Source organism: Salvelinus namaycush, chromosome 7 (assembly GCF_016432855.1).
Source record: "Salvelinus namaycush isolate Seneca chromosome 7, SaNama_1.0, whole genome shotgun sequence".
In the NCBI taxonomy this organism is placed as follows: Eukaryota; Metazoa; Chordata; class Actinopteri; order Salmoniformes; family Salmonidae; genus Salvelinus; species Salvelinus namaycush.
This window is the reverse complement of record NC_052313.1, coordinates 22562484-22586487: the sequence shown is the minus strand read 5'-3', so window position 1 is coordinate 22586487 and position 24004 is coordinate 22562484. Positions and strand designations below refer to the sequence as shown.

At 41.0% G+C, this 24004-nt stretch overlaps 2 protein-coding genes across 2 annotated transcripts; one reads left to right on the top strand and one right to left on the bottom strand.

Annotated features, from left to right (window-relative positions):
• Positions 1-2657: 2657 nt before the first annotated feature.
• On the bottom strand, positions 2658-9612 carry rbis (ribosomal biogenesis factor). Its single transcript, XM_038996979.1, has 4 exons — positions 9516-9612; positions 9200-9316; positions 3121-3237; positions 2658-2991 (listed from the first exon to the last, which is right to left on the bottom strand). The coding sequence occupies exons 2-4, from the start codon at positions 9308-9310 to the stop codon at positions 2923-2925; spliced, it is 297 nt and encodes a 98-aa protein (XP_038852907.1). The 5' UTR covers positions 9311-9316; positions 9516-9612; the 3' UTR covers positions 2658-2922.
• Positions 9613-11774: 2162 nt separating this feature from the next.
• LOC120051106 (carbonic anhydrase 1-like) lies at positions 11775-18214 on the top strand. The gene is made up of 7 exons (XM_038997767.1): positions 11775-11910; positions 12224-12421; positions 14129-14247; positions 14672-14764; positions 14922-14984; positions 15106-15261; positions 16478-18214. Exons 1-7 carry the CDS (start codon positions 11877-11879, stop codon positions 16595-16597), a joined length of 783 nt encoding a protein of 260 aa, XP_038853695.1. The 5' UTR covers positions 11775-11876; the 3' UTR covers positions 16598-18214.
• The last annotated feature ends 5790 nt before the right edge of the window (positions 18215-24004 follow it).

Sequence of the window (24004 nt, the reverse complement as noted above, 5' to 3'; positions counted from 1 at the left end):
AGTCAGCATGCCCATTGCACACACCCTCAAAACTTGAGACATCTGTGGCATTGTGTTGTGTGACAAAACTGCACATTTTTCAGTGGCCTTTTATTGTCCCCAGCACAAGGTGCACATGTGTAATGATCATGCTGTTTAATCAGCTTCTTGATATGCCACAACTGTCAGGTGGATTGATTATCTTGGCAAAGAAGAAATGGTCACTAACAGGGATGTAAACAAATTTGTGCACAAAATGTGAGAGATTTAGGACATTTTCTGGGATCTTTATTTCAGCTCATGAAACATGAGCACTTTACATGTTGCGTTGATATTTTTGTTCAGTATATACTTATATAAACTACACCTAATATAGAATAGAAGAGGCATTTTAATTTACTTGTATTATATTTCCTTTAATTAAAATTGCAATTTTGTATCCATTTACTATTTCAATTGAAATTCAAAAGTTGTATTGGAATTTATGAGGCATTCTCAAATCAATTATGGAATTGAGCCCAACCATGCATGACACACACAGAGTTGTTGGACAACCCTTAAGTCCTCTAATAGCACCACCTTGTGGACATAAGAATACCGAGCTCCTCATTAGATTCATATTTAGGAAAAAACAATTAGATTAAATTACTTAGGCCTAAAGCCATCTTCTTCCTGACACACCTAATTAATCAGATGGGTTATGTCTTGTTTACTTCAATATGTAGATAAATAATTTCATTTTGTCCTCTGGCTAAATTCAGATTATTAAATAATAGTTTTTTGTTTTAATTATAACTCTTCCAATGCAGTTGCATTTTTGAATGACATTCAGTGGTCAGTACTAAGTAAATGTAGAAAGAATGGCAAGAAGAACGTACTTCAGAAGCAATTGTCTTTATAGTTGATTAAGTCATAACTTTTCAATGCAACTTTAATTATCTCAAGCTTTGAGCTGCGAACCTTATGGTGATATACTGTATCTGCATCTAAAATGCACTGTGCCGTTTGAATTGGCAGCCATTTTAGTATTTTGCCGTTTCAGCAATAAGCCGAAAAATAAAAGGTAATAGCCTTAATATAACTTTTTTGAGTGGGCAGAATTGATTACAGTCTTTAAATAACATCCTAGGCCAAACTAAATTTGTTGTACTTCACACATTTAAACGTTAATTTGAACAATGTACCACAGCAGATTCAAGAAAGCAGACTCAAGATAGCATACTGGCATGTTGTCAAAAACTGCATCTGTCATGGTGACATTGATATGTGGAGAATGAGCGATATAATAATCACGCTATTTTAGATCCACTGATAGCGTCAATAGCGCCATTTCGAAGTTCAGCACCACCAGGCAGTGGACAGCGACCATTGAAGACTCAGACAATCTTATTTTTTTTCTTAGAAAATTCTCTGCCGCTTTATGGTCCTGTCACGAGGACCCCTTTTGAAGAGCAAGTCATACTTGAAATGATGCCACCTACTGTGGAAACGGAATTGACAGGCCAGGCACAATGTCCTGTGCTACCGCACAACCCTTTCACCCATGAGATTTTCTCACCCTAGTAGGGTGTAGATAAAACTCCCACTGTGCTTTGTAGTGTGGCTGGATGGAGGGTTTCTACTGCATAAGTCAACGTAAGTGTGTGTGATCGTGCTTTTCAGTCCTATATAAATGCATGTGTGATATGTATTCTCTTTCCCCAGGGTATTATGGTGCCACCCCACTGTCTCTAGCTGTTCCATCTGGAATCTCAATGGGATGTACCTGGCCCCAAGGCCAGTCTGAAACCTCTCCACTGTAGCAGCTGTCACACTAACCCCACTGTGTCCAATCATTCAGAGCCAAGAGAACCATTTCCTCTGCCGTATTAAATACAACAGCTTCACTCTCACAAATGCATGTATATAGGCCTACACTGAAAATGTAATGTCCTGGCACCTTCGCTTCATTTAAAGGTTCAGAAAAGTGTTTTAGCTAAGCCCTGAACATATATCACTGTTCCATTCACCTCATACCAGTCAGTTTTTTTTGGGGTGGGGGGAGATATTTCAGGAATATTCTGCTTAGCACCTAAGTTCTAAGTGGTGCAACTTTTACAATTAAAGCCTTGAAAAGACTAATGAGATTGGAAACACAGGATTTAAAATATATCGAACATCTGCCATTACATATCATTTCACCAATAACCACCTCCAGAAAAACATCTTACAGAAAGAAGCATGTTACAAGCTGTAAAATGCAAATGTAATCTCGGTTGCAGCATTTCCCAGGCACACGTATGTCTTGTGACAGCCCCATGCTTACACAGGTGGCTGTCCACAGAGAGACAGGCAATCAGGAGCACATCAGTAAAGCACCACCAACTGGCTACCGCTGAATGTGCCCAGCATACTTAAAACCAGCCACTGCCAGCAAGCTGCGCCGAGATGTAGTTCTCCCAAAGATATTTAAAAAGGAGAAGAACGAGTGATTTACTGATAGACCCATGCATCATTCAGTAGATTATCCAAGAACAACTTAATAATTAGTACAATATCTCATCAAGAGTGAAAATCCAATAAAAACTACCTTCAAAAACGAAATAGTGTGTGCTACTAAGACCCTGACATTCAGCATTGGCAGCATAGTCTTGTGAAGAGATCAATATCAGCATTGATACATGCAACGGACACCTTAAGGTTGTTGATCATTATATTTGACAGATGTATCCAACAGGGAATCTATCATTTTACAGCATGTGTCAACCTCTCACAAATTCATCCTTTACATTCTTCGAATATCTGCACACTTTTTTTTTAATATCACCATATTTACATATTGTCATCATATGATATTAGTCATATTACATTCTACACAAATTGGAGATGATGCCCCTTATGTGAATGGGGCAGTGTGGAATGTTCGAATTGTAACTAGATTTCATTTCATGCAGCCATTCCGCACTATAGCTGAGAGAACAGCTGGGCAGCGCCGTCCACATTCGCAGACTCTTTCGGGGCTTCACGGACAACCTGACATAAAAACAAAAACAAAACGACTTGAGAAAAGATAAAGGAAAACAATCAAACAACCATCAGATGGAGGATACTCAGCACACTCAACTCTGTCGGGTAATCCATTGATTCTCAGTTTAACCTTACCGGTGTTGGCTTTCTGGGCACTGGAGCAGTGCATTTCGATACACTTCTGACATCCTGTTGGACCTCTGTAAATATTTTATTCAGGTTCTCCACCTTCTCATTCTTCACTTTATTGATCTGTGTACAAAGGGAAAAAAACAGTTGTCAGCAACTGTGTCAAATACTACCCTTGCACAATACACATACAAGACGGATAAGTTAACCTTCAGGGAGAACAGTCTTATGGTGAGATGACACCGACCTGTTGCAGTCATTTTTTTCCACAGAGCATTTGCTGAGTGTCAGGGTTTAACAGGCAACTAGCCACAGAAAATACGACACCAGAGCATTCCAAATTGAGTAAAGTTTGGAAGTATCACCAAGTAAAGTTTGCCAAGTAAAAAGTTAGCATTTTGAGACAGTGGCCAGCTGAATACTTACAAGGTAAGAAGACTTTATGGCATTGTGGGCAAACTCTTTCAATGCATTCAGTCAAAATGTAACTAGGCTATGACTCCAATGGGATTAATTAGAGAAACACCATCAACAAATGCTTATACCAAAAATGAGGGAACCTGAAAAACATTGTTGTAGCTAGTTGACCCCCCCCAACATAAGAGTATTTTGTATTATTCTGTACGTAAATCTGAGACACTACATTTACTATGATATGTTATGTTTCATATGTATTAATTTGTGGATGTCCATCATCCATTTTGTATGATATGTTAAGAATTGCAATTTGCACAATATGTTACGAATTAGTAAAATGTGTGATATGTTACAAATACCAATTTGTTGCAGCTAACTTTAGCTAGGTGGCTAATACTAACATTAGCTAGCTATAAGGTTAGGGTTTAAGGTTAGGCATTAAGGGTAAAGGGTTAATGTTAGGGTTAAGGGAAGGGAAAGGGTAAGCTAACAGGCTAAGTAGTTGCAAAGTTGCTAATTAGCTAAAATTCTAAAAGTTGTCCGTGATGAGACTGAACACGCAACCTTTGGGTTGCTAGACATTTGTGTTATATACCAACCACTCTCCTTTCGTTTTTGCCCTACAGTGCATTCGGAAAGTGTTCAGACCCCTTCTAATTGTCCACTTTGCTACATTACAACCTTATTCTAAAATGGATTTAAAAAAAAAAAAAAAAAATCCTCAATCTACACAATCTACCTATAATGACAAACGAAAACAGATTTAGACATGTTTAGAAACTTACGCAAATAAAGTATTTTTTTCCATAAGTATTCAGACCCCTTGCATTCTGTTTCCATTGATCATCCTTGAGATTTTTCTACAACTTGATTGAATTCCACCCGTGGTAAATTCAATTGATTGGACATGATTTGGAAAGGCACACACACCTGTCTATATAAGGTTCCACAGTTGACAGTGCATGTCAGAGCAAAAACCATGCCATGAAGTCGAAGGAATGGTCCGTAAAGCTACGAGACAAGATTGTGTCGAGGCACAGCTCTGGGGAAGGGTACCAAAAAATGTCTGCAGCATTGAAGGTCCCCAAGAACAAAGTGGCCTCCATCATTCTTAAACGGAAGAAGTTTGGAACCACCAAGACTCTTCCTATAGCTGGCAGCCTGGCCAAACTGAGCAATCGGGGGAGAAAGGCAATGGTCAGGGAGGTGACCAAGAACCCAATGGTCACTCTGACAGAGCTTTAGAGTTCCTCTGTGGAGATGGGAGAACCTTCCAGAAGGACAACAATCTCTGTAGCACTCCAACAAATCAGGTCTTCATGGTTGTGGCCAGAAGGAAGCCAATTCTTTAGTAAAAAGGCACATGACAGCCCACATTGTGCTTGCCAAAAGGTACCTAAAGGACTCTCAGACCATGAGAAACAAGATTCCCTGGTCTTATGAAACCAAGATTGAACTCCTTGGCCTGAAAGCCAAGCGTCACAGCTGGGGAAAACCTGGCACCACCCCTACAGTGAAGCATGGCAGTGGCAGAATCATGCTGTGGGGATGTTTTTTAGCGGCAGGGACCTAGAGACTAGTCCGGATCGAGTGAAAAATGAACGGAGCAAAGTACAGAGAGATCCTCGATGAAAACCTGATCCAGAGCACTCAGGACCTCGGAGTGGGGCAAAGGTTCACCTTCCAACAGGACAACGACCCTAAGCACACAGCCAAGACAACGCAAGAGTGGCTTTGGGACAGGTCTTTGAATGTCCTTGATTGGTCCAGCCAGACCCTGGACTTCAACCTTATCGAACATCTCTAGAGAGACCTGAAAATAGCCGTGCAGCGACGCTCCCCATCCTACCTGACAGAGCTTGAGAGGATCTGCAGAGAAGAATGGGAGAAACTCCCCAAATACAGGTGTGCCAAGCTTGTACCGTCATACCCAAGACTTGAGGCTGTAATCACTACCCAAGGTGCTTCAACAAAGGGTCTTATGTAAATGTGATATTTCCAGGTTCTTTCATTTAATACATTTGCAAAAAATTCTAAAAAACAGTTTTCACTTTGTCATTATGGGGTATTGTGTATAGATTGATGAGAAAGAAAAAACAATTTAATCAATTTTAGAATAAGGCTGTAACGTAACAAATTGTGGAAAAAGTCAAGGGGTCTGAATGCTTATCGAATGCACTGTGTGTCCTTCTATGTTATGTAACCATACCAAACGTAACATACTGTAACATTAACACTATATCCCAAAACTCTAATTTCTGAACCTACCAAAAAACCTCAATTAATAGCCTGGGCGTTTATTTGCTTAAATCACAACAGCCTTGTTCACACTGTAGGCCTTAATGCCCAACTCAGTAAAAAAAAGGTGACCAAATCAGGTGTGTGTGTGTTCAGACAGCAGAAATTTGCTGACAAGGCCATGCTAGTTGTCATAGTAACAGGTGTGTGTGCAATGGTGTAGGCTGATTGGTGGTGGTGCTTGTGCTTTCTATCACTCAAAAGTTGTCGCAAGCTAAGCCTCAAAGGATAAGATGATCCAACTTTCAAAACAAGTCATTTTTGGCTAGCCACAGCAGTCAACTAGCTAGCTGTTTAGTTCTAGCACATTCACTAACTTGTTTGTAAACAATTAACAAGCTAGTTAACTGTAGCTGGCAACCAACAAGATATGCCGAATAACAGTCTAAAAACCATCAGATTGGACCGTTCAGACAAGTCACATGGCCAGGAATAAGATTTGTATCTGACTTTAAACCACGTGGCTAATAAACATGCACCAAATACAAGTGTAGACCTTACAGTGAAATGCTTACTTACAAGCCCTTAACCAACAATGCAGTTAAGAAAAAAAAGTGTTAAGTATTTACTCAAATAAACTAAAGTAAAAAAATTCAAAAATTAAATACATAATTAACTTCCCTAGGGTAGGGGGCAGCATTCTGAATTTTAAGGTAAGTGATTAATTTGAATGCTATTTCTGACTTTTGTGACACTCTCCTTGGCTGGAAAATGGCTGTATGGGTTTCTGTGGCTAGGTGCAGACCTAACATAATCGCAAAGTGTGCTTTCGCCGTAAAGCGTTTTTGAAATCTGACATAGCATTTGCATTAAGGAGAAGTTTCTTTATTTCCATGAATAACACTTGTATCGTTTATCAATGTTCGTGATGAGTATTTCTGTAATTTGATGTGGCTCTCTGCACTTTCACCGGATGTTTGTTTGAGACAATGCATTTCTGACCATAACGCGCCAATGTAAACTGAGATTTTGGGATATAAATATTTACTTTATCGAACAAAACATACATGTATTGTGTAACATTAAGTCCTATGAGTGTCATCTGATGAAGATCATCAAAGGTTAGTGATTCATTTTATCTCTATTTCTGCTTTTTGTGACTCCTGTCTTTGGCTGGGAAAATTACTGTTTTTCTGTGATTTTGCGGTGACCTAACATAACCGTTTGTGGTGCTTTCGCTGTAAAGCCTATTTGAAATCAGACACTTTGGTGGGATTAACAAAAAGATTACCTTAAAAATGGTATAAGATACATGTATATTTGAGGAATTTTAATTATGAGATTTCTGTTGTTTGAATTTGGCGCCCTGCACTTTCACTGGCTGTTGTCATATCACCCCGTTAACAGGATTGTAGCCATAAGAAGTTAAAGAAAAAATCTTTGTCCAGTACGAGGTGAGTAATCACTGTCCTGATATCCAGAAGCTCTTTTCGGTCATAAGAGACAGTGGCAGAAACATTATGTACAAAATAAGTTACAAATAACGCAGGAAAAAAACAAAACACGATAGCACAATTGGTTAGGAGCACGTAGAACGGTAGGCATCTCTTCCGGCGCCATCATATCCGATTCCATGTGCTTTGTGGATGTTCAGACTCCAGGAAAATTAACAGTCGAATCAGATATGCAAATAAATAGAATTTGAGTCACTTCAAAGAGCCAATGTGAACACGGCTCTAGAGACAGGATTCTATATGAGCAAGGCGTCTATTTTTCTAGGGCACACATCTTTTGCTAATTTGCATAGTTAATTGTTTAATTCCACCATTCACTTACAGTATTTTAATCAATTTCTTCATTTCCTGAACTATTGTGTTGGCATTTACACACTGTCACGTTTCTTTTGTCTTAGTATGCCTGTTTTAAAAAATGCAGTTCTTACTTTCTCCAATAGATGGCAATCTGCCAATTTATAAGGATCTGTCCTGAAGTTGTTGACTGTTTTCCTGCTTGCCAGTTAGCTAGCAGTTCTCAGCTGTCAGCAGCTTCTTACTGGCGATAAAACCGGCATATTTTTTGGATTCATTACTGAATTATTTAATGTTACAAATCAAACATTAAACCTCGTAAACATTTTGCTCCTCACTTGTACTTGATTGATGAATTAAGGTCACTAATTAGTAAAGAACTCCCTCACCTGGTTGTCTAGGTCTTAATTGAAAAATAAGACGCAGACACTAGCCCTCCATAAAATGAGTGACAGCCCTGTCATAAACAATTCATGGTAAACTCGTAAACAATTCATTTAGACCCGATGTTGTGCAATGCGTGCCGTTGTCCAGGTATTAAAAAGGGACAGGTGGCAATTTGAGTCAGCAATTTATTGAAATTGTACGGTAATATATCCGATAATAAGCACCAAACTTTGTTGACATAGTGGTGCAGGTTTCTCGTAACAACTTCTTAGGATTTTACATTTTGTCGTTGTCATCTTCAAAGTTGTTTCCGCTGGTCGCAAAAAGCTAAATTTGCATGAAAAGAGCTGATATGAATGTGAAAGACTTTCAAAATAAGTTAGGTATACGCTCAGTGCTCCGTTGACATTTCACAGATATAACTTGTTTTTGTGAGATCTAGGAAAAACACATTTAAAATTAATATGAAAAGGACACTAAAAAACTACATGTCATGTCTCAAAATCGATATCCATCTTACCTCTATTGTTTTATGTCCTTCGGATTCGAGAAGAACGATAAAAAGTTCAAATGCAAAGTGAGCCTGTAAGCGTTAGGTCGCCAGTAGCCTTAAAGATGCACTATGCAGAAATCGCTCCGCCATTTCCTGGTTGCTAAAATTCGAAATAGTTCACCTAATTTCTGTTCGTGACAAAACAAATGTCATTGTACCATCTAAACCACTGTGAAATATACTTTCCATAACCAAAAATATTGTATTTTCATCTGTTTGAAACTGGCGTACAACACTGAATGTAAAATAGGCAAAAACGAAATTTAAACATGGGAAGCATAGAAATAGTAACATACAACAGATCTACCGCTTTACACTTGACTTCAATTAGAAATACATGTGAGTTATAGATCTGTCAATGAACGTGGTCAGGTCAGACAAAAATATCAATATTGCAGCTTTAATTCTTGCACAGAATCCAGCCTCGTTGACATGATGCAACTTTCCTGCTGACCACTTTTTATCCTTTGGCCTCCATTGATTTAGTCACCCTAATTTTGGCCATCCTACAACGGTAAAACTCCAATAACTTTAACGGATTATGATAGAGACATGAGGTTTGGACCATTGGTTTAGTCATTGTTCAAAATATACGTTTTTGATTGGACACCCTACTGTGTGATGCCTATTAGCTAAATAGTTGGCTAACTAAGATGGTAGCTAGCTAGCATTTTCCACTTACGTGTTTGAGAGTTGAAGTGACAGGTTTTGCCTTATTCTTTTGTTTTGTCTGTTTGTTGGCCACTCGGAAAACATTCTGCTGCTTTTTGCCTTTTTGTTTATTCTTCGCCATGATTACCTATGAGAACAAACGTATGCTGTTAGCAAGGTAGCTAAGTAGAGGTGGCTAAGCTTGCTCAGACCGACCCGTTGTGATCATACAGTTTATTAGTTTATGTTGACACAATATATAAGAAAATACAGTAACATCAAGTGCGTTCAATATGTGAATCCACATAACTAGATAAACTCGAAGAATAATAACAAAATATACAAACCTCAAGAAGTGGACGACTATCGGCAAATGTAAAACGTGTTGAAGCAACGGAGCTTGACGCAATTTAGATGCGACTAAAATCTGAACCAATCAGTGCTCCCGAAGACAACAGATTGAAACGCCCTCATGGTGCGCTCGATTTCTACAATATCCGTGCTGAATCCGCGCTGGGTTAAAGAAGGAGTACAAAATCAAATCTATTAAAATAGAACTTTATTGGTCACATGTCTGAATAGAACAGGTCACCTTACCGTGAAATGCTTACTTACAAGCCCTTAACCAACAATGCAGTTCAAGAAAGATATAAGAAAATATTTACCAAATAAACTAAAGTAAAGTAATAAAACCTAACACAATAAAATAACAACAATGAGGCTATATACAGGGGGAACAGGACTCCCCCTGCCAGAATCGTCCCTCCCACCCCTTCGCGTGAACGCGCACACACTCAATTCTTCATTGCTGTGACTTGCTTGCTAGTTGAGATTTCTGCTCTTCACTCCGTTGTCAGTTTAGCCTACATTTCACTGATCTTAGTAGCAGAAAGTATGTTTTATTTGTGTCCGTCCCAAGTCATAGACTGTTCTCTCTGCTACTGCACGGCAAGCGGTATAGGAGTCTAGGACCAAAGGACTCTTTAACAGCTACCCCCAAGCCATAAAACTGCTGAACAATTAATAAAATGGCCACCCGGACTATTTACATTCACCCCCCCTCCCTATTTGTTTTTACACTGCTGCTACTCGCTGTTTATTGTCTATGCATAGTTACCCCTATTTACATCTACAAATTACGTCGACTAACCTGTACCCCCACACATTGACTCGGTACAGGAGGCACTAATAATGTCTGCAGGCAAGGAAGCTTGGCCCCAGTGATGTACTGGGTCGTACGCACTACCCTCTGATCGGTGTTATGCAGAAATGTTATGCTCCATTTGCTTTGCCTCATGTTGTTATTCTACAGACTTTATGCAATACATGTATTTTATCTGAGGACATTATCAAATCATTATTTTACCGTTCTCATTCCCTTCGGTTTTCGGCTAACAAGACAGACAGTTTACTGGCAGCAGCAGCTACAAAAACAGTTGCTTTCTCGTTATGACCGCCAGATGGCAGCAACGTATCGCCGCTGATACACTTTCAAAAGAGTCGGTAAACGTACTCTGAGAAGAGCAAACATTAGCAACACCTTCTTTAACCTGTCTCCTCCCCTTCATCTACACAGAATTAATGGATTTAACAAGTGACATCAATAAGGGATCATACCTTTCACCTGGATTCACCTGGTCAGTCTATGTAATGGAAAGAGCAGGTGGCCTTAATGTTTTGTATTCCCAGTGGCGGAGTTAACCCACTGGGCACAGACGTCAATTCAAAGTATATTCCACATTGGTCAACGAAATGACGTGGAAACAACATTGACTCAACATATGTATGCCCAGTGTAAAGCCTTTCACTTTTATAAAGGGATTTTAAGCAACGCCATTGTGGGGGTGGGTTTTTGCATTATCAGCATATTAGAAAATATGTTAGTCTGTCTATAATATTAAAGAAAAACTAGGATACAGACAGACAGACAGACAGACAGACAGACAGACAGACAGACAGACAGACAGACAGACAGACATACAGATACTTAACTGTTCTCAGTCTAGGCAAAATGTCATAACCTAGGCCTAAACGGGATCAATAGACTAATACAATTAATTATATACTACCGTAGCCATGGGGCTAGGTGTAAATTAAAAACATCCACCTAAGACAATAATACACAATGATTCCATCTGCTCTATGCAATAAATAATTCGTCCTAAAGTCCGTGAATACCACATAGCCTAAACACTCAATATTGTTTTATATTTTTTATTTTTACAATTATGGCCATGTTCATTATTAAAAGGGAAGGGAAGAAAGGGACTCTTGAGTTCTCTCTCTCTCCCCCTGAGTGTGTGTACTCAAAATGCAATTGTAGCGTTCGAGTTTAGGAAGTGGAAGGCGCAACATCAAAGAGTTATTGCACATGGTACTGCTCGGGAATATCCATACATCTTGTGTCGCTCCTTCCAGTGGCAAAATATTTGGATGAAGGAGCGCATAGCGAGGCGACTACTCACTGGATCTGTGGTGCCGCACGCACGCACGCACACACAGAGCGAGAAAGAGAGAGAGAGAGAGAGAGAAAATCTGGGCTCATCGATTGTGCATCTAACTCCTCCCGCTCCTACACGCAATCCACAGGGAGCCTATATAAACTCTGACAGTTGTCAAGTGGAGGACACTGCCTGTTTCCACTCGGGAGCGACGCAAATTTGGGAGATTTACAGCAATAGATACCCAGAAATACCCAAATAGTAACAATGTCTCATGCATGGGGATACGCACCGGACAATGGTGAGGCGCTTGTGCTCTGTTCTTATCATGACATAAAAAGGGACTTGTAGTACAGCATATACTGTCGGATGAATGAATGAAAAGACAACGGTCATGCGTTGATGAATCATTGTCTACATGTATTTTAATGCATCCCTCTTTGACATTGCTATTAGGCTACCGTGCGTCATAACAATCTCACCCGGTTACAGCAAGCTGCAAGTTTATCAAAAATATTCTCAATGTCAATGGAAAGCAATCATTTACGTAGGCTACATTTTTGACAGATACTGAAATATTGTCTTCAACTGCAATGTCCCCACTGTCATTCTAGGACCCGACAAATGGTGTGAAGGCTTCCCAATTGCCAACGGACCCCGCCAGTCTCCCATTGACATCGTACCTGGGGAGGCTGCCTTCGACGCAGCCTTGAAGGCGCTCACTTTGAAGTACGACCCTTCCACCTCCATTGACATTCTCAACAACGGACATTCCTTTCAAGTGACCTACACCGACGACAACGACAACTCAAGTTAGTATCAATCTTTAAGCATGCGTCATGACAGGTGTCTCGAAATGGTACCTTAGAGTTGTGGATACTTTGTGCACTTCTTTAATATTAATAATTCATACATTTATACATTTACAAAGTAACAAATATTATGGGCATGGAATATAGCTGGATGAGACTATATTCGTTCACCACCCACATTATGGTATGAAAACAATAGTAGGTAATGGAATTGGTAACGCAACCCCTCACAAACCTTTCCCTGCACGTTAGACCTTTAGACTGGAAGCGCGGTCATTAGCGCAAAAAAGGCGAAGGTCAGTTTATGCAAATAGGACTGAGTCTGGTTAACCATTAATGTGTCAGGAGTGAATGGTAATGTTTTTAGTAACTAAGTACAACAATATGATATTTTACTAGTTCTGCTGTCATTATAATTCGATAAAAATAGGCTGTTGCCTAATACAGTGCAAAAATGTAATAACAAAATCCCAAAACATTTTTTTTGGGGGGGGGGTTCACATTCATATTTATAAAATATTTCTGTGAGAAATGTAGAAACTACTCAATCCGAATCTTAATGTATGGTGTTGCATTTTTATATTCCTGTGATTTGTTACACAAGAGATTATATTGTCTCTGTAATCCCTGATGGCATGTGATCCTAGCACCTTATTATATGCAGCATTAGGCCTATATGTCAGGTGGTTTATTGATATTGAATTGGTAATCCTCTATTTATGATCGCCTTAGTGCTTACAGGGTAAATGTATCATGTTTATTGTGTTAACTTAATGGAAGCTAATTTAAATTGAATGACAAGTTCATATTCAAACACAAATATAAGCTTATGCCTGAAAGAATGAATGACTGTTAGTCATACCTGTCTGTGTGTAGACCTACTTTGGAAATTACGCCATCATAGCTATAGTCTAAATCTACAGGGTGTGGTCAATGTCAGTCTCGTAATGTAATCCTGCATCAGAAACCTGTATACACTCACACACTCACACCCTTTGCTACTTGTCAGAAAAGTCTCCACCTTCTTATCAAGCAGAACCAACTATTGTAAATCGTGTCCTCAAAATAATTTTCAAAGAGAACCTATAGGCTATAGCCTATTCGTTCAGCATCAACTGTGACATCACGTGAGATGGGAATAGACTAATTAGTCAAGGATTACCTGCTGCCACTAAATTTGTATAAATAGATGTCTATGTCAAAGGAACAATACCTGGAAAGTATCTTAGGCTGACCTTGGGCTTGCTGCTTTTGGGTCTGGATTACGCAACAGGAACTGAGTCTGCTTCTTCCATCAAACAGGAAGTCTGTGTCTGTATGCTAGTGTGGGGGAGAGGTGGGGGTGGCAGTGACACAAGAGCGGCTTTTGCATTGCTCTCTTAATATCGTTCTGGCAAGACGTCTGTCAGTATGTCTGTCCACATTATACCTGTCAAGACAACTCATCGCATTGTGTCTTGTGACACATTTTCATCATGGACCAAAGATTAAAAGCGATGTTATCTCAGTAAAAAAGGAACATGGTGTATTTTGAAATCTTATTATGAAAGCATAATGATCCTGTTCAAAATGTGAACATCTATTGTAGTGCTATTATACAAAGTGGACTTAAACTGGTGTTAGGTAGTACTAACTCGGGCCACATAACAGGTTGACCCATTGCACTTATACGTGTTCATGTCTTTGTTTTCTGTGTTCTGTTGGCAGCTCTGACAGGGGGGCCCATTTCAGGGACGTACAGGCTTAAGCAGTTCCACTTCCACTGGGGCGCCAGCGACGACAGGGGTTCTGAGCATACCGTGGCCGGGACCAAGTATGCTGCCGAGGTACTGACACTGGTCACACACTTGATTTGAATCCCTTAGTTTCAACACCAAAGTTTGAATGGTATGCATTAGTAGTGCAACCAACAGTATTTGGCAAGCCATCAATATGTTTCTTTTAGTTTTTTTCCATAAATGACATATAAGGGTCAGTGAACTTTCATTTCATGGAGTGAAAATGTTCGCTTGACATTCAATGAGGAATTTCTGCCAATTCAGTTTATTTCATGAATTGACTTTGCTGAAATGGAATTGACTTAAACCCTGCTTTTCAATAAATATTGTGTAATTCCACAAAAGCCTCAGCCATGCAACTTCCAAATTGGTCTAAACCCCTAAACCCCACTGTACAAAAGACCCAAGGCCTAGTGGTAAGAAAATACTCCCTAGGGTTGCTCACTGCTTGTGTCCTATTTCTTTATTTTAGCTCCACCTGGTACACTGGAACACCAAGTACCCCAGCTTTGGTGATGCTGCTAGCAAGTCTGATGGCCTTGCTGTTGTAGGAGTCTTCCTCCGGGTGTGTAGCAATGGACTCAGCCATTTTGCTGTATACCTTCAATTGTTTTGACTTAGATTATTAGTTAAAGATAATATAAATATATTTTCAAGCGCAATATTTTGGTCAAATGATCATTATTATTTGCCATTTATGTGTGTTGAATCTGTCTGATTAGGTTGGAAATGAAAATGCCAATCTTCAGAAGGTCCTTGATGCTTTTGATGCCATTAAAGCCAAGGTAAGTCTATCTGGAGCAAGCATTGTAAGTGGTGCTACGGCTAGCATGGAACCTGTCATTCTCTGAGCCAATCCTTGACCTGCTGATGTAAACTTGTCGTTGCCTCCCTCTTTGTTTACAGGGTAAGCAGACCTCTTTCGAGAATTTTGACCCCACCATCCTGCTCCCCAAGTCCCTAGACTACTGGACTTACGATGGCTCCCTGACCACACCCCCTCTGCTGGAGAGTGTCACCTGGATCGTCTGCAAGGAGCCAATCAGCGTCAGCCCTGCCCAGGTATGATAGGTCACGACCTCATTGAGTAGTAAGGGATTGAATTTACACTCTGTAGCTACAGTATACTGGCTTTGTTCCAATAGTCTGGAATAGCCTCCTTTCTTAATCTCTTCCTTGATAAAAGAGTCTGCTTGACAACTAAAATGTATTGTAGATAAGAGGATTTGATAGTTGAGAGGCATATGGCTGCTATTTCTGCAGTCTTTTCTCCTATTTTAGAGTAATGGGACACATCATTCCAAGATTCCAGGTCATTGAGGTCGTTCCCGGTTCTCCACCAAAACTGAAAAGATTCCTATGTGCCTGTCCAGCTGGACGTTCTGCTGGCCAAACAAAATAAAGTACTATGTGGGAGGTCTGTTTATTTCTAGTGGACTTGAAAATGCTCCTACTTTAACCTCAACCCACACATTTTCATACAAGCATAGTCGTGTTGGAAGTTCCTGTAAAATGGCAGCCCACGTCTTCTCTAAACCCTGCCCTTGTGGCTTGACTCACTTGTGACCATGTGAAAATGAACACTGCCCAGTCAAATGTTTGTTTTATACCTTTGCCTGGGCGTCTCAAGGGTGAACAGGGAAATGTACACATAGGCTTTAGAGGGGGTGCCGTACTAGGCAGAGACATAAGATATGATATCAAAGAAATTATTCATACAGTAAATATCATGAATGATAACAGAAACACTTCAGAAGAAGGAACACTGTATTAAGTGTTTATCAGTAGCTAATGACGCACTATTAGAAGATACTTGAAGATTCGATTATTTGGGTGGATATTAGTTTAATAAGAACTTCCTTGTCTCCCGTGATCAAATGTTATTCAATCCCTGAGGGTGAAAAATAAGATGGTGCAACCCCTGAAACAAGTCTATGTACTTTACAGTATGTCCAATGGCTGTAGCCATGAACTTGTGACCTCTTACTAATTTATTGGCCAAAATGAATGGCAAATCTCTTAGATGGGTCATTTGACTGTACTTCACATTTGTGACCTCAATCTCTTTGTCAGACTTAAGCATCAACAGAAAGACACGAAGCTTAATTCCATGAATCACTGTTTAGGAAAATCATTTAAATAGAGAAGTCCCACACAACCTTTGCTTTACTTAATGAAGGCTACCAACTGTATGACTGGAGATGTATTGGGGTGAGTGACAGGGACAGGAGGTAAGGCGTATAACTCTATCTCCTCTCTCTCCTTTCTCCTCTGACAGATGGGCAAATTCCGGAGCCTGCTTTTCTCTGGAGAGGGCGAGGCCGCCTGCTGCATGGTGGACAACTACCGTCCCCCTCAGCCCCTCAAGGGCCGCGCTGTGCGTGCATCCTTCAAATAAATCCCCCTGCCCCTAATCCCCCCCCCCCCCCCCCCTCCCTCTGCTTAGTGAGACACCCAGGCGTGCCTCCCCTGCAGTAAGACTCAGAGCACATGTACTATATGTCTGCCCTTACATTTTTTTAGAAGAACAAAATCCCTCCTTTCCTGTCGCCCCATTCCTACCAGTGCAGGGTTGCCCTGCTGTGATGTGACGTGGGAAGAGGAAACAGTTGAGGCATTGACCTTTTTTGTATCCTCTCTCCTCTCTTGAGTGATAACAAGCCAGAGAAGCCCTGATGTACTTCACAAGAGAAGCACTCCACAGTGGTGGCTATAATGTGAAAGATTTACCGGGATTTCGCCTGCGGTGCCAATGTTGTAGACAGCTACTGGGCTCTGTAGTTTTTCATAGATAGATAGATAGGATGTGTCAACAAACAAACAAAGCTTGCGAAGAGGCTAAGACTATAGAAATGTAGCTGGGATCATGTAATGGATGATTCAGTTGGAGAAAGACAAGCAGACCTGACTAGCAGTCAGTGACAGGCCTGGGGTGGATGAAACTGCTTCACCATCTGTGAGTAGGGCCACACACACACACACACACACACACATACTGCCAGTCTGTCTTTAATCTCTGATTGACTGCCTGCCTCAGGATCACGGCAGCTTAATGAAACACAGTGGTCGCTTCCATCACACCCGATTGAACCAGAACATCCCCCTCTGGAACACACACACACACACACACACACACACACACACACACACACACACACACACACACACACACACACACACACACACACACACACACACACACACACACACAGTCATTGACCTGCTCATTGATTTTCATACTAAGCATGCCCACAGTGCATACACAGTATACAGACACACACATTGACATACATACATGCACACACACCTAATAGGAGGTTACAGCTACTAACTGTTACCTATTGTGCTCTGTCATGACAATGACTTTGCATTCCTGTGTTTTTATAGCAAAGCCTCGTCTTCAATAATTTGTTTTATTTGTTTGTTCCTCTTGGTGTTATTAGTAATATTAATGGATTTATTTTTTCAATATTTAAGTGATTCCTGAATTGTGTTTTGCAAGTGAAAACTCCTCTATACTTGTAGTATTGTCTTGATGACATGACAACAGGAGGGTTAGGTCATGACCCTTTTCAGACATTATCACTTGTGTAATGGAATATCCATCTAAGCATTGTTTTGCAAGCCCCTATGTATTGTGTTGTTGTCATGTTTCAAACGCACAGTCGCCTTGTGCGATGCCATAGGGCACTGCAGCCAACGAAGAATCAACCCGCCAACTGATAAGCTTTGTAGTGTTAGTGGGGTGTCAGGTCCTTTTAGGCCAGATTACTAATGACGAAGGGTCACCTTTAACTTTGGGACCACAGAATCATGCTAATTAAAAAATAAATAAATGTTGAATGCAAGTGAAATTATGAATCATGTCTGTCAAAAAAGGATGACTGTATTTGATAATGAAATTGAGTTTAAAAGCCTTATGCCAAGCACAATTAAAGGGCCGCCCTGGTAGTAAGTCTTGCTGTTTTTGGAAGTGGAAGTTTTATCAGTTGAATAAATATATTTTATGACAATTTTTTGTCTCCGTTGTACTTTGTCTACTTCACAACCAGACAGTTAGGGCTTTATTCAATCAGATCCACTTTATTCGACCTCCGCATAGCGGTTGTTTTTTAGTGGTGTCGGAGGTGGAACTGAGTTAGAGCTGTCAAATCCACAAGCGGCTCTTGGCATTATACCTAAAGCGGACATTGTCATTGGCTGCACAGAGTTGCATTAAAAGAAAGCCCAGGCAGCCTTTGAACACTGGAATGTGAGATGTAATCTACACCTCTATTAGGCTGATAGAAATCCTCATAAATTAATTTAATGATTTTCAATCAACTCAAGTTGGCTTAGTGACAACAATCAAGAGTGCGTCTTCGTGACAATGATCAAGAGGAGCTACTCACTGATTTGACAGCTCCTACGCAGTTACACCTCCGACACCAGTAAAACATTAGCTATGCGGGTGTCGGCTATCGCCGGTTAACGCTTGATCTGATTGAATCTAGCCCTTCGTCTCTTTTGAAGCCATCCTTCCAACTCCTATTCATCACTTACATGAGGAAGGTTGGAAATTGAGTTTACCAGACGGTTTCAATTTATTTACTTCCTGGACAAAAGCTCTTAATCTCAATAAACATCTAAATCTAAATGTAGCTTTTAAAATGTTAGGGGCCATTCAGTTAGCTTGCTCAAACCCCTAAAGGCATCCACATACTAGGTTTGGTTTGCTCTTAGCATTATTATCGACACTCTCTATCTTGCACTGAACCCTAGAGCAGTCTCTAGACTACACTCTTAGAAAAAAGGGTTCCAATAGAGTTCTTCGGCTGTCCCCATCAGGGAACAATTTTTGGCTCCAGGCCGAACCCTTTTTGGTTCCAGGTAAAACCATTTTGGGTGGCCATGTAGAACACTCTGTGGAAAGGGACCAAAATGGGTTCTTCAAAGGGTTCTCCTATGGGTACAGCTGAAGAACCCTTTTAGGTTTTAGATATCATATTTTGTACAGTATATACAAACACCAAATACACACTTACTCGCACACACTACATTGACACTCCCACACAAAACACACACACATTCACATACACTACATATGCACACACACACATGACACACAGCATACCGACACAACACAACACAAACACACATACATACACATTACACACACACACACACAAACACACAAACACATACACACTTTTACACTCATAATTTGCTGCTGATACTCTGTTCTTTATTTTACTCTTATTATTATCTATCCTGATGCTTAGTCACTTTACCTTTCCTTCTTGTACATATCTACTTCAAATACCTTGAACCTCTGCACATTGATCTGGTACTGGTACTCTCTATATATAGCTCCATTCTTATGTATTTTATTTTATTCCTCGTGTGTTATTGTTTTATTTTTAATTGTATTATTATTTTTTAACTCTGCATCGTTGGAAAGGGCTTGTAAGCAAACATTTCACGGTAAAGTCTACACCAGTTGTATTCGGCGCATGTAACAAATAACTTTTGAATGGATTTGATTTGAACGTCTGTGCCTCGTATACTCAGGTGTCACTAGTTACTACAGCCACAAAGTCATAAACCCCGCCTATTTCTACAATTTCTCTTCTTAAAATGTGATTTTAAACCGAACCTTAATGCTAGCCTTAACTGCACTGCTAACCTTATGCCTAACCCTAACCTTAAATTAAGACCAAAAAGGGCTGTGGTAATTAGAGGAAACCGGCATACTCCCTTAAAAATACATTTGCTTGAAAAACAAGAAAACAGCAGCAATATTACTGTTTGTCCCTCTTGAAATGCCGTAGCAATAACACAGTAACACTTCCTTAAAATAGTCTATATCAATCTAAGATAAATCAAGAAATCTGTCATTAATTTAGAAGTTTTTGTAGAGCAGGTCTTCGTTGCAAAATGTTATATCTAACTAAGATGTTTGGTGCAGAATTTCTCAAGTGAAAACATGCATGAAAACTAGTCGTCTGTTGAAGAATCCAAATTGAAGAATCCCTACTATTGACCAATCACAGACGAAAGGGCAAAAACTTTGGCTACCAAACTTTGGCTTACCTCAGAAAAATGTTGTGTGGTCGAACTGCCTAAAAAAAACTTCTGAACGCTTCCGAACAGCAAAACGAACTAGAACGTCACAAAATGTTGTAATAATATATGCATGAACTGTTTCGACTGGGAAGCATATGGTAAGCTTAAGACTGTAAGTTAGACGCAGGCTCAGATGCTCTCACGCTCAGACGGTCTCATGTCAACTAGTAAACAGTGTGACTCTTGTATACTTCCATCATATGTTCTCATGCCAGCTGTTCACTAGTTGATAGGAGTACATATTATGACTCCAGAATCTACAGGACACTCCACGACCTACTGACACGAGAGCTGTCCACAACTTCACATGACCAACAGATTACCTTTGACCTATATCATCACAGATCACAGCTAGGTCCTGATCAAAGGGACTGGCCAACGATGTCATATGATCCAACTCAACTATGGGAGCACCAAGCAGGAAGAGATCCAAACACGGATGAGCTTGGGTTACTAACTACCTCTTAACTGATCTAGGATCCTTAGAAAAACTATTTGGAACTACATACAGTGGTTGGAAAGTATTCACCCGCCTTGGCATTTTCCCTATTTTGTTGCCTTACAACCTGGAATTAAAATAGATTTTTGGGGGGGGTTTGTATCATTTGATTTACACAACATGCCTACCACTTTGAAGATGCAAATGATTTCATATTGTGAAACAAACAAGAAATAAGACAAAAAAACTGAAAACTTGAGCGTGCATAACTATTCACCCCCCCAAAGTCAATACTTTGTAGAGCCACCTTTTTCAGCAATTGCAGCTGCAGGTCTCTTTGGGTATGTCCCTATAAACTTGGCACATCTAGCCACTGGGATTTTTGCCCATTCTTCAAGGCAAAACTGCTCCAGCTCCTTCAAGTTGTATGGGTTCCGCTGGTGTACAGCAATCTTTAAGTCATACCACAGATTCTCAATTGGATTGAGATCTGGGCTTTGACTAGGCCATTCCAAGACACTTAAATGTTTCCCCTTAAACAACTCAAGTGTTGCTTTAGCAGTATTCTTAAGGTCATTGTCCTGCTGGAAGGTGAACCTCCGTCCCAGTTTCAAATCTCTGGAAGACAGAAACAGGTTTCCCTCAAGAATTTCCCTGTATTTAGTGCCATCCATCATTCCTTAAATTCTGACCAGTTTCCCAGTCCCTGCCGATGAAAAACTACCCCACAGCATGATGCTACCACCACCATGCTTCACTGTGGATGGGGTTCTCGGGGTGATGAGAGGTGTTGGGTTTGCGCCAGACATAGCGTTTTCCTTGATGGCCAAAAAGCTGAATTTTACTTTCCTCTGGCCAGAGTACCTTCTCCCATACGTTTGGGGATTCTCCCACATGCCTTTTGGCGAACACCAAACGTGTTTGCTTATTTTTTTCTTTAAGCAATGGCTTTTTTCTGGTCACTCTTCCATAAAGCCCAGCTCTGTGGAGTGTACAGCTTAAAGTGGTCCTATGGACAGATACTCCAATCTCCGCTGTGGAGCGTTGCAGCTCTTTCAGGGTTATCTTTGGCCTCTTTGTTGCCTCTCTGATTAATGCCCTCCTTGCCTGGTCCGTGGGTTTGGTGGGCGGCCGTCTCTTGGCAGGTTTGTTGTGGTGCCATATTCTTTCCATTTTTTAATAATGGATTTAATGGTGCTCCGTGGGATGTTCAAAGTTTCAGATCTTTTTTTATAAACCAACCCTGATCTGTACTTCTCCACAACTTTGTCCCTGACCTGTTTGGAGAGCTCCTTGGTCTTCATGGTGCCGCTTGCTTGGTGGTGCCCCTTGCTTAGTGGTGTTGCAGACTCTGGGACCTTTCAGAACAGGTGTATATATACTGAGATCATGTGACAGATCATGTGACACTTAGAATGCACACAGGTGGACTTTATTTAACTAATTATGTGACTTCTGAAGGTAATTGGTTGCACCAGATCTTATTTAGGGGCTTCATAGCAAAGGGGGTGAATACATATGCACACACCACTTCTCCGTTTTTTTTAAATATTTTTTTAAATTTCACTTCACCAATTTGGACTATTTTGTGTATGTCCATTACATGAAATCCAAATAGAAATCCATTTAAATTACAGATTTTAATGCAACAAAATAGGAAAAGCGGCAAGGGGGATGAATACTTTTGCAAGGCACGGTAACAAATCTATCCTTGAATCAGTGAAACAGGTTACTAAATGTTAACTGATCTTGTCACGCCCTGATCTGTTTCACCTGTCCTTGTGATTGTCTCCACTATCTCCAGGTGTCGCTTATTTTCCCCAGTGTATTTATCCCTGTGCTTCCTGTCTCTGTGCCAGTTCGTCTTGTATGTTTCCAAGTCAACCAGTGGTTTTCACATTCTCCTGCTTTTTGCATTTCCTTATTCTAGTCCTCCCGTTTCTGGACTTTGTACCTGCCTGCCTGACCATTCTGCCTGCCTTGACCACGAGCCTGTCTGCCACTCTGTACCTCCTGGACTCTGATCTGGTTTTGACCTTTTGCCTGTCCACGACCATTCTCTTGCCTACCCCTTTTGGATTAATAAACATTGTAAAACTCCAACCATCTGCCTCCTGTGTCTGAATTTGGGTCTCGCCTTGTGCCTTGATAGTACGAACTGGCCACCAACGCTGTCTTCCAGGCTTTGGCCAATGATGTGCTTCAGGACATGCTAAACCGGTTTGTGTTCGTCTACCTGGACAACATCCTTTTTTTCCCCCGATCTGCCCAAGAACATGTACTCCATGTCAGACAGGTCCTTCAGCGCCTCCTGGTGAACCAATTGTTCGTGAAAGCTGAGAAGTGTGAGTTCCACCGCTCTTCTATCACCATTCTGGGATATGTCATTGCTGAGGACAATGTTCAGAAGGATCCTGGAAAGATGAAAGCAGTGGTGGATTGGCCTCAACCAATGTCCAGGGTTTAGTTGCAACGGTTTCTTGGGTTTGCAAACTTCTACCGCCGTTTCATTCGGTATTACAGCACCCTGGCGGCCTCCCTCTCGGCACTCACCTCCCCCAAGGTACCGTTCAAATGTTCTCTAGCTGTCGACAAAGCCTTTGTGGATCTGAAGCATTGGTTCACCTCAGCACCCATCCTCATCCATCCGGACCCCTTGCGTCAATTTGTGGTGGAAGTGGATGCTTCGGATGTTGGAGTGGGGGCCATCCTGTCCCAGCGATCTGACCAGAAGCTTCATCCCTGTCCCTTCCTGTCCCATCGTCACAATCCTGCTGAGAGGAACTACGATGTTGGCAACCGAGAACTCCTGGTGGTGAAGATGGCGTTGGAGGAGTGGAGGAACTGGCTGGAAGGAGCAGAACAGCCGTTCTTGGTCTGGACCGACCATGACTTGGAATATCTCCGTTCAGCCAAGCGCCTCAACTCAAGGTAGGCCCGGTGGGCCCTCCTGTTTACAAGATTCAACTTTACCATTTCCTACCGTCCTGAGTCTAAAAATGTGAAGCCTGATGCTCTCTTCCGCCTAAACAGTTCCTCTGCCACACCCTCGACCTCCGAAACATTCTCCCTACCTCATCCCTTGCTGCCACTGTGGATCGGGGTATTGAGAACCTGGTTCACGGGGTGCAACGCTCCCAACCTGGACCTGAAGGGGGCCTGGCTAACCGGCTGTTTGGCCCTAACCCAGTCCGATCTCGGGTCCTGGAATGGGCTCATTCCTCCAGGCTGACCTGTCATCCAGGGTCCCGTCGTACACTA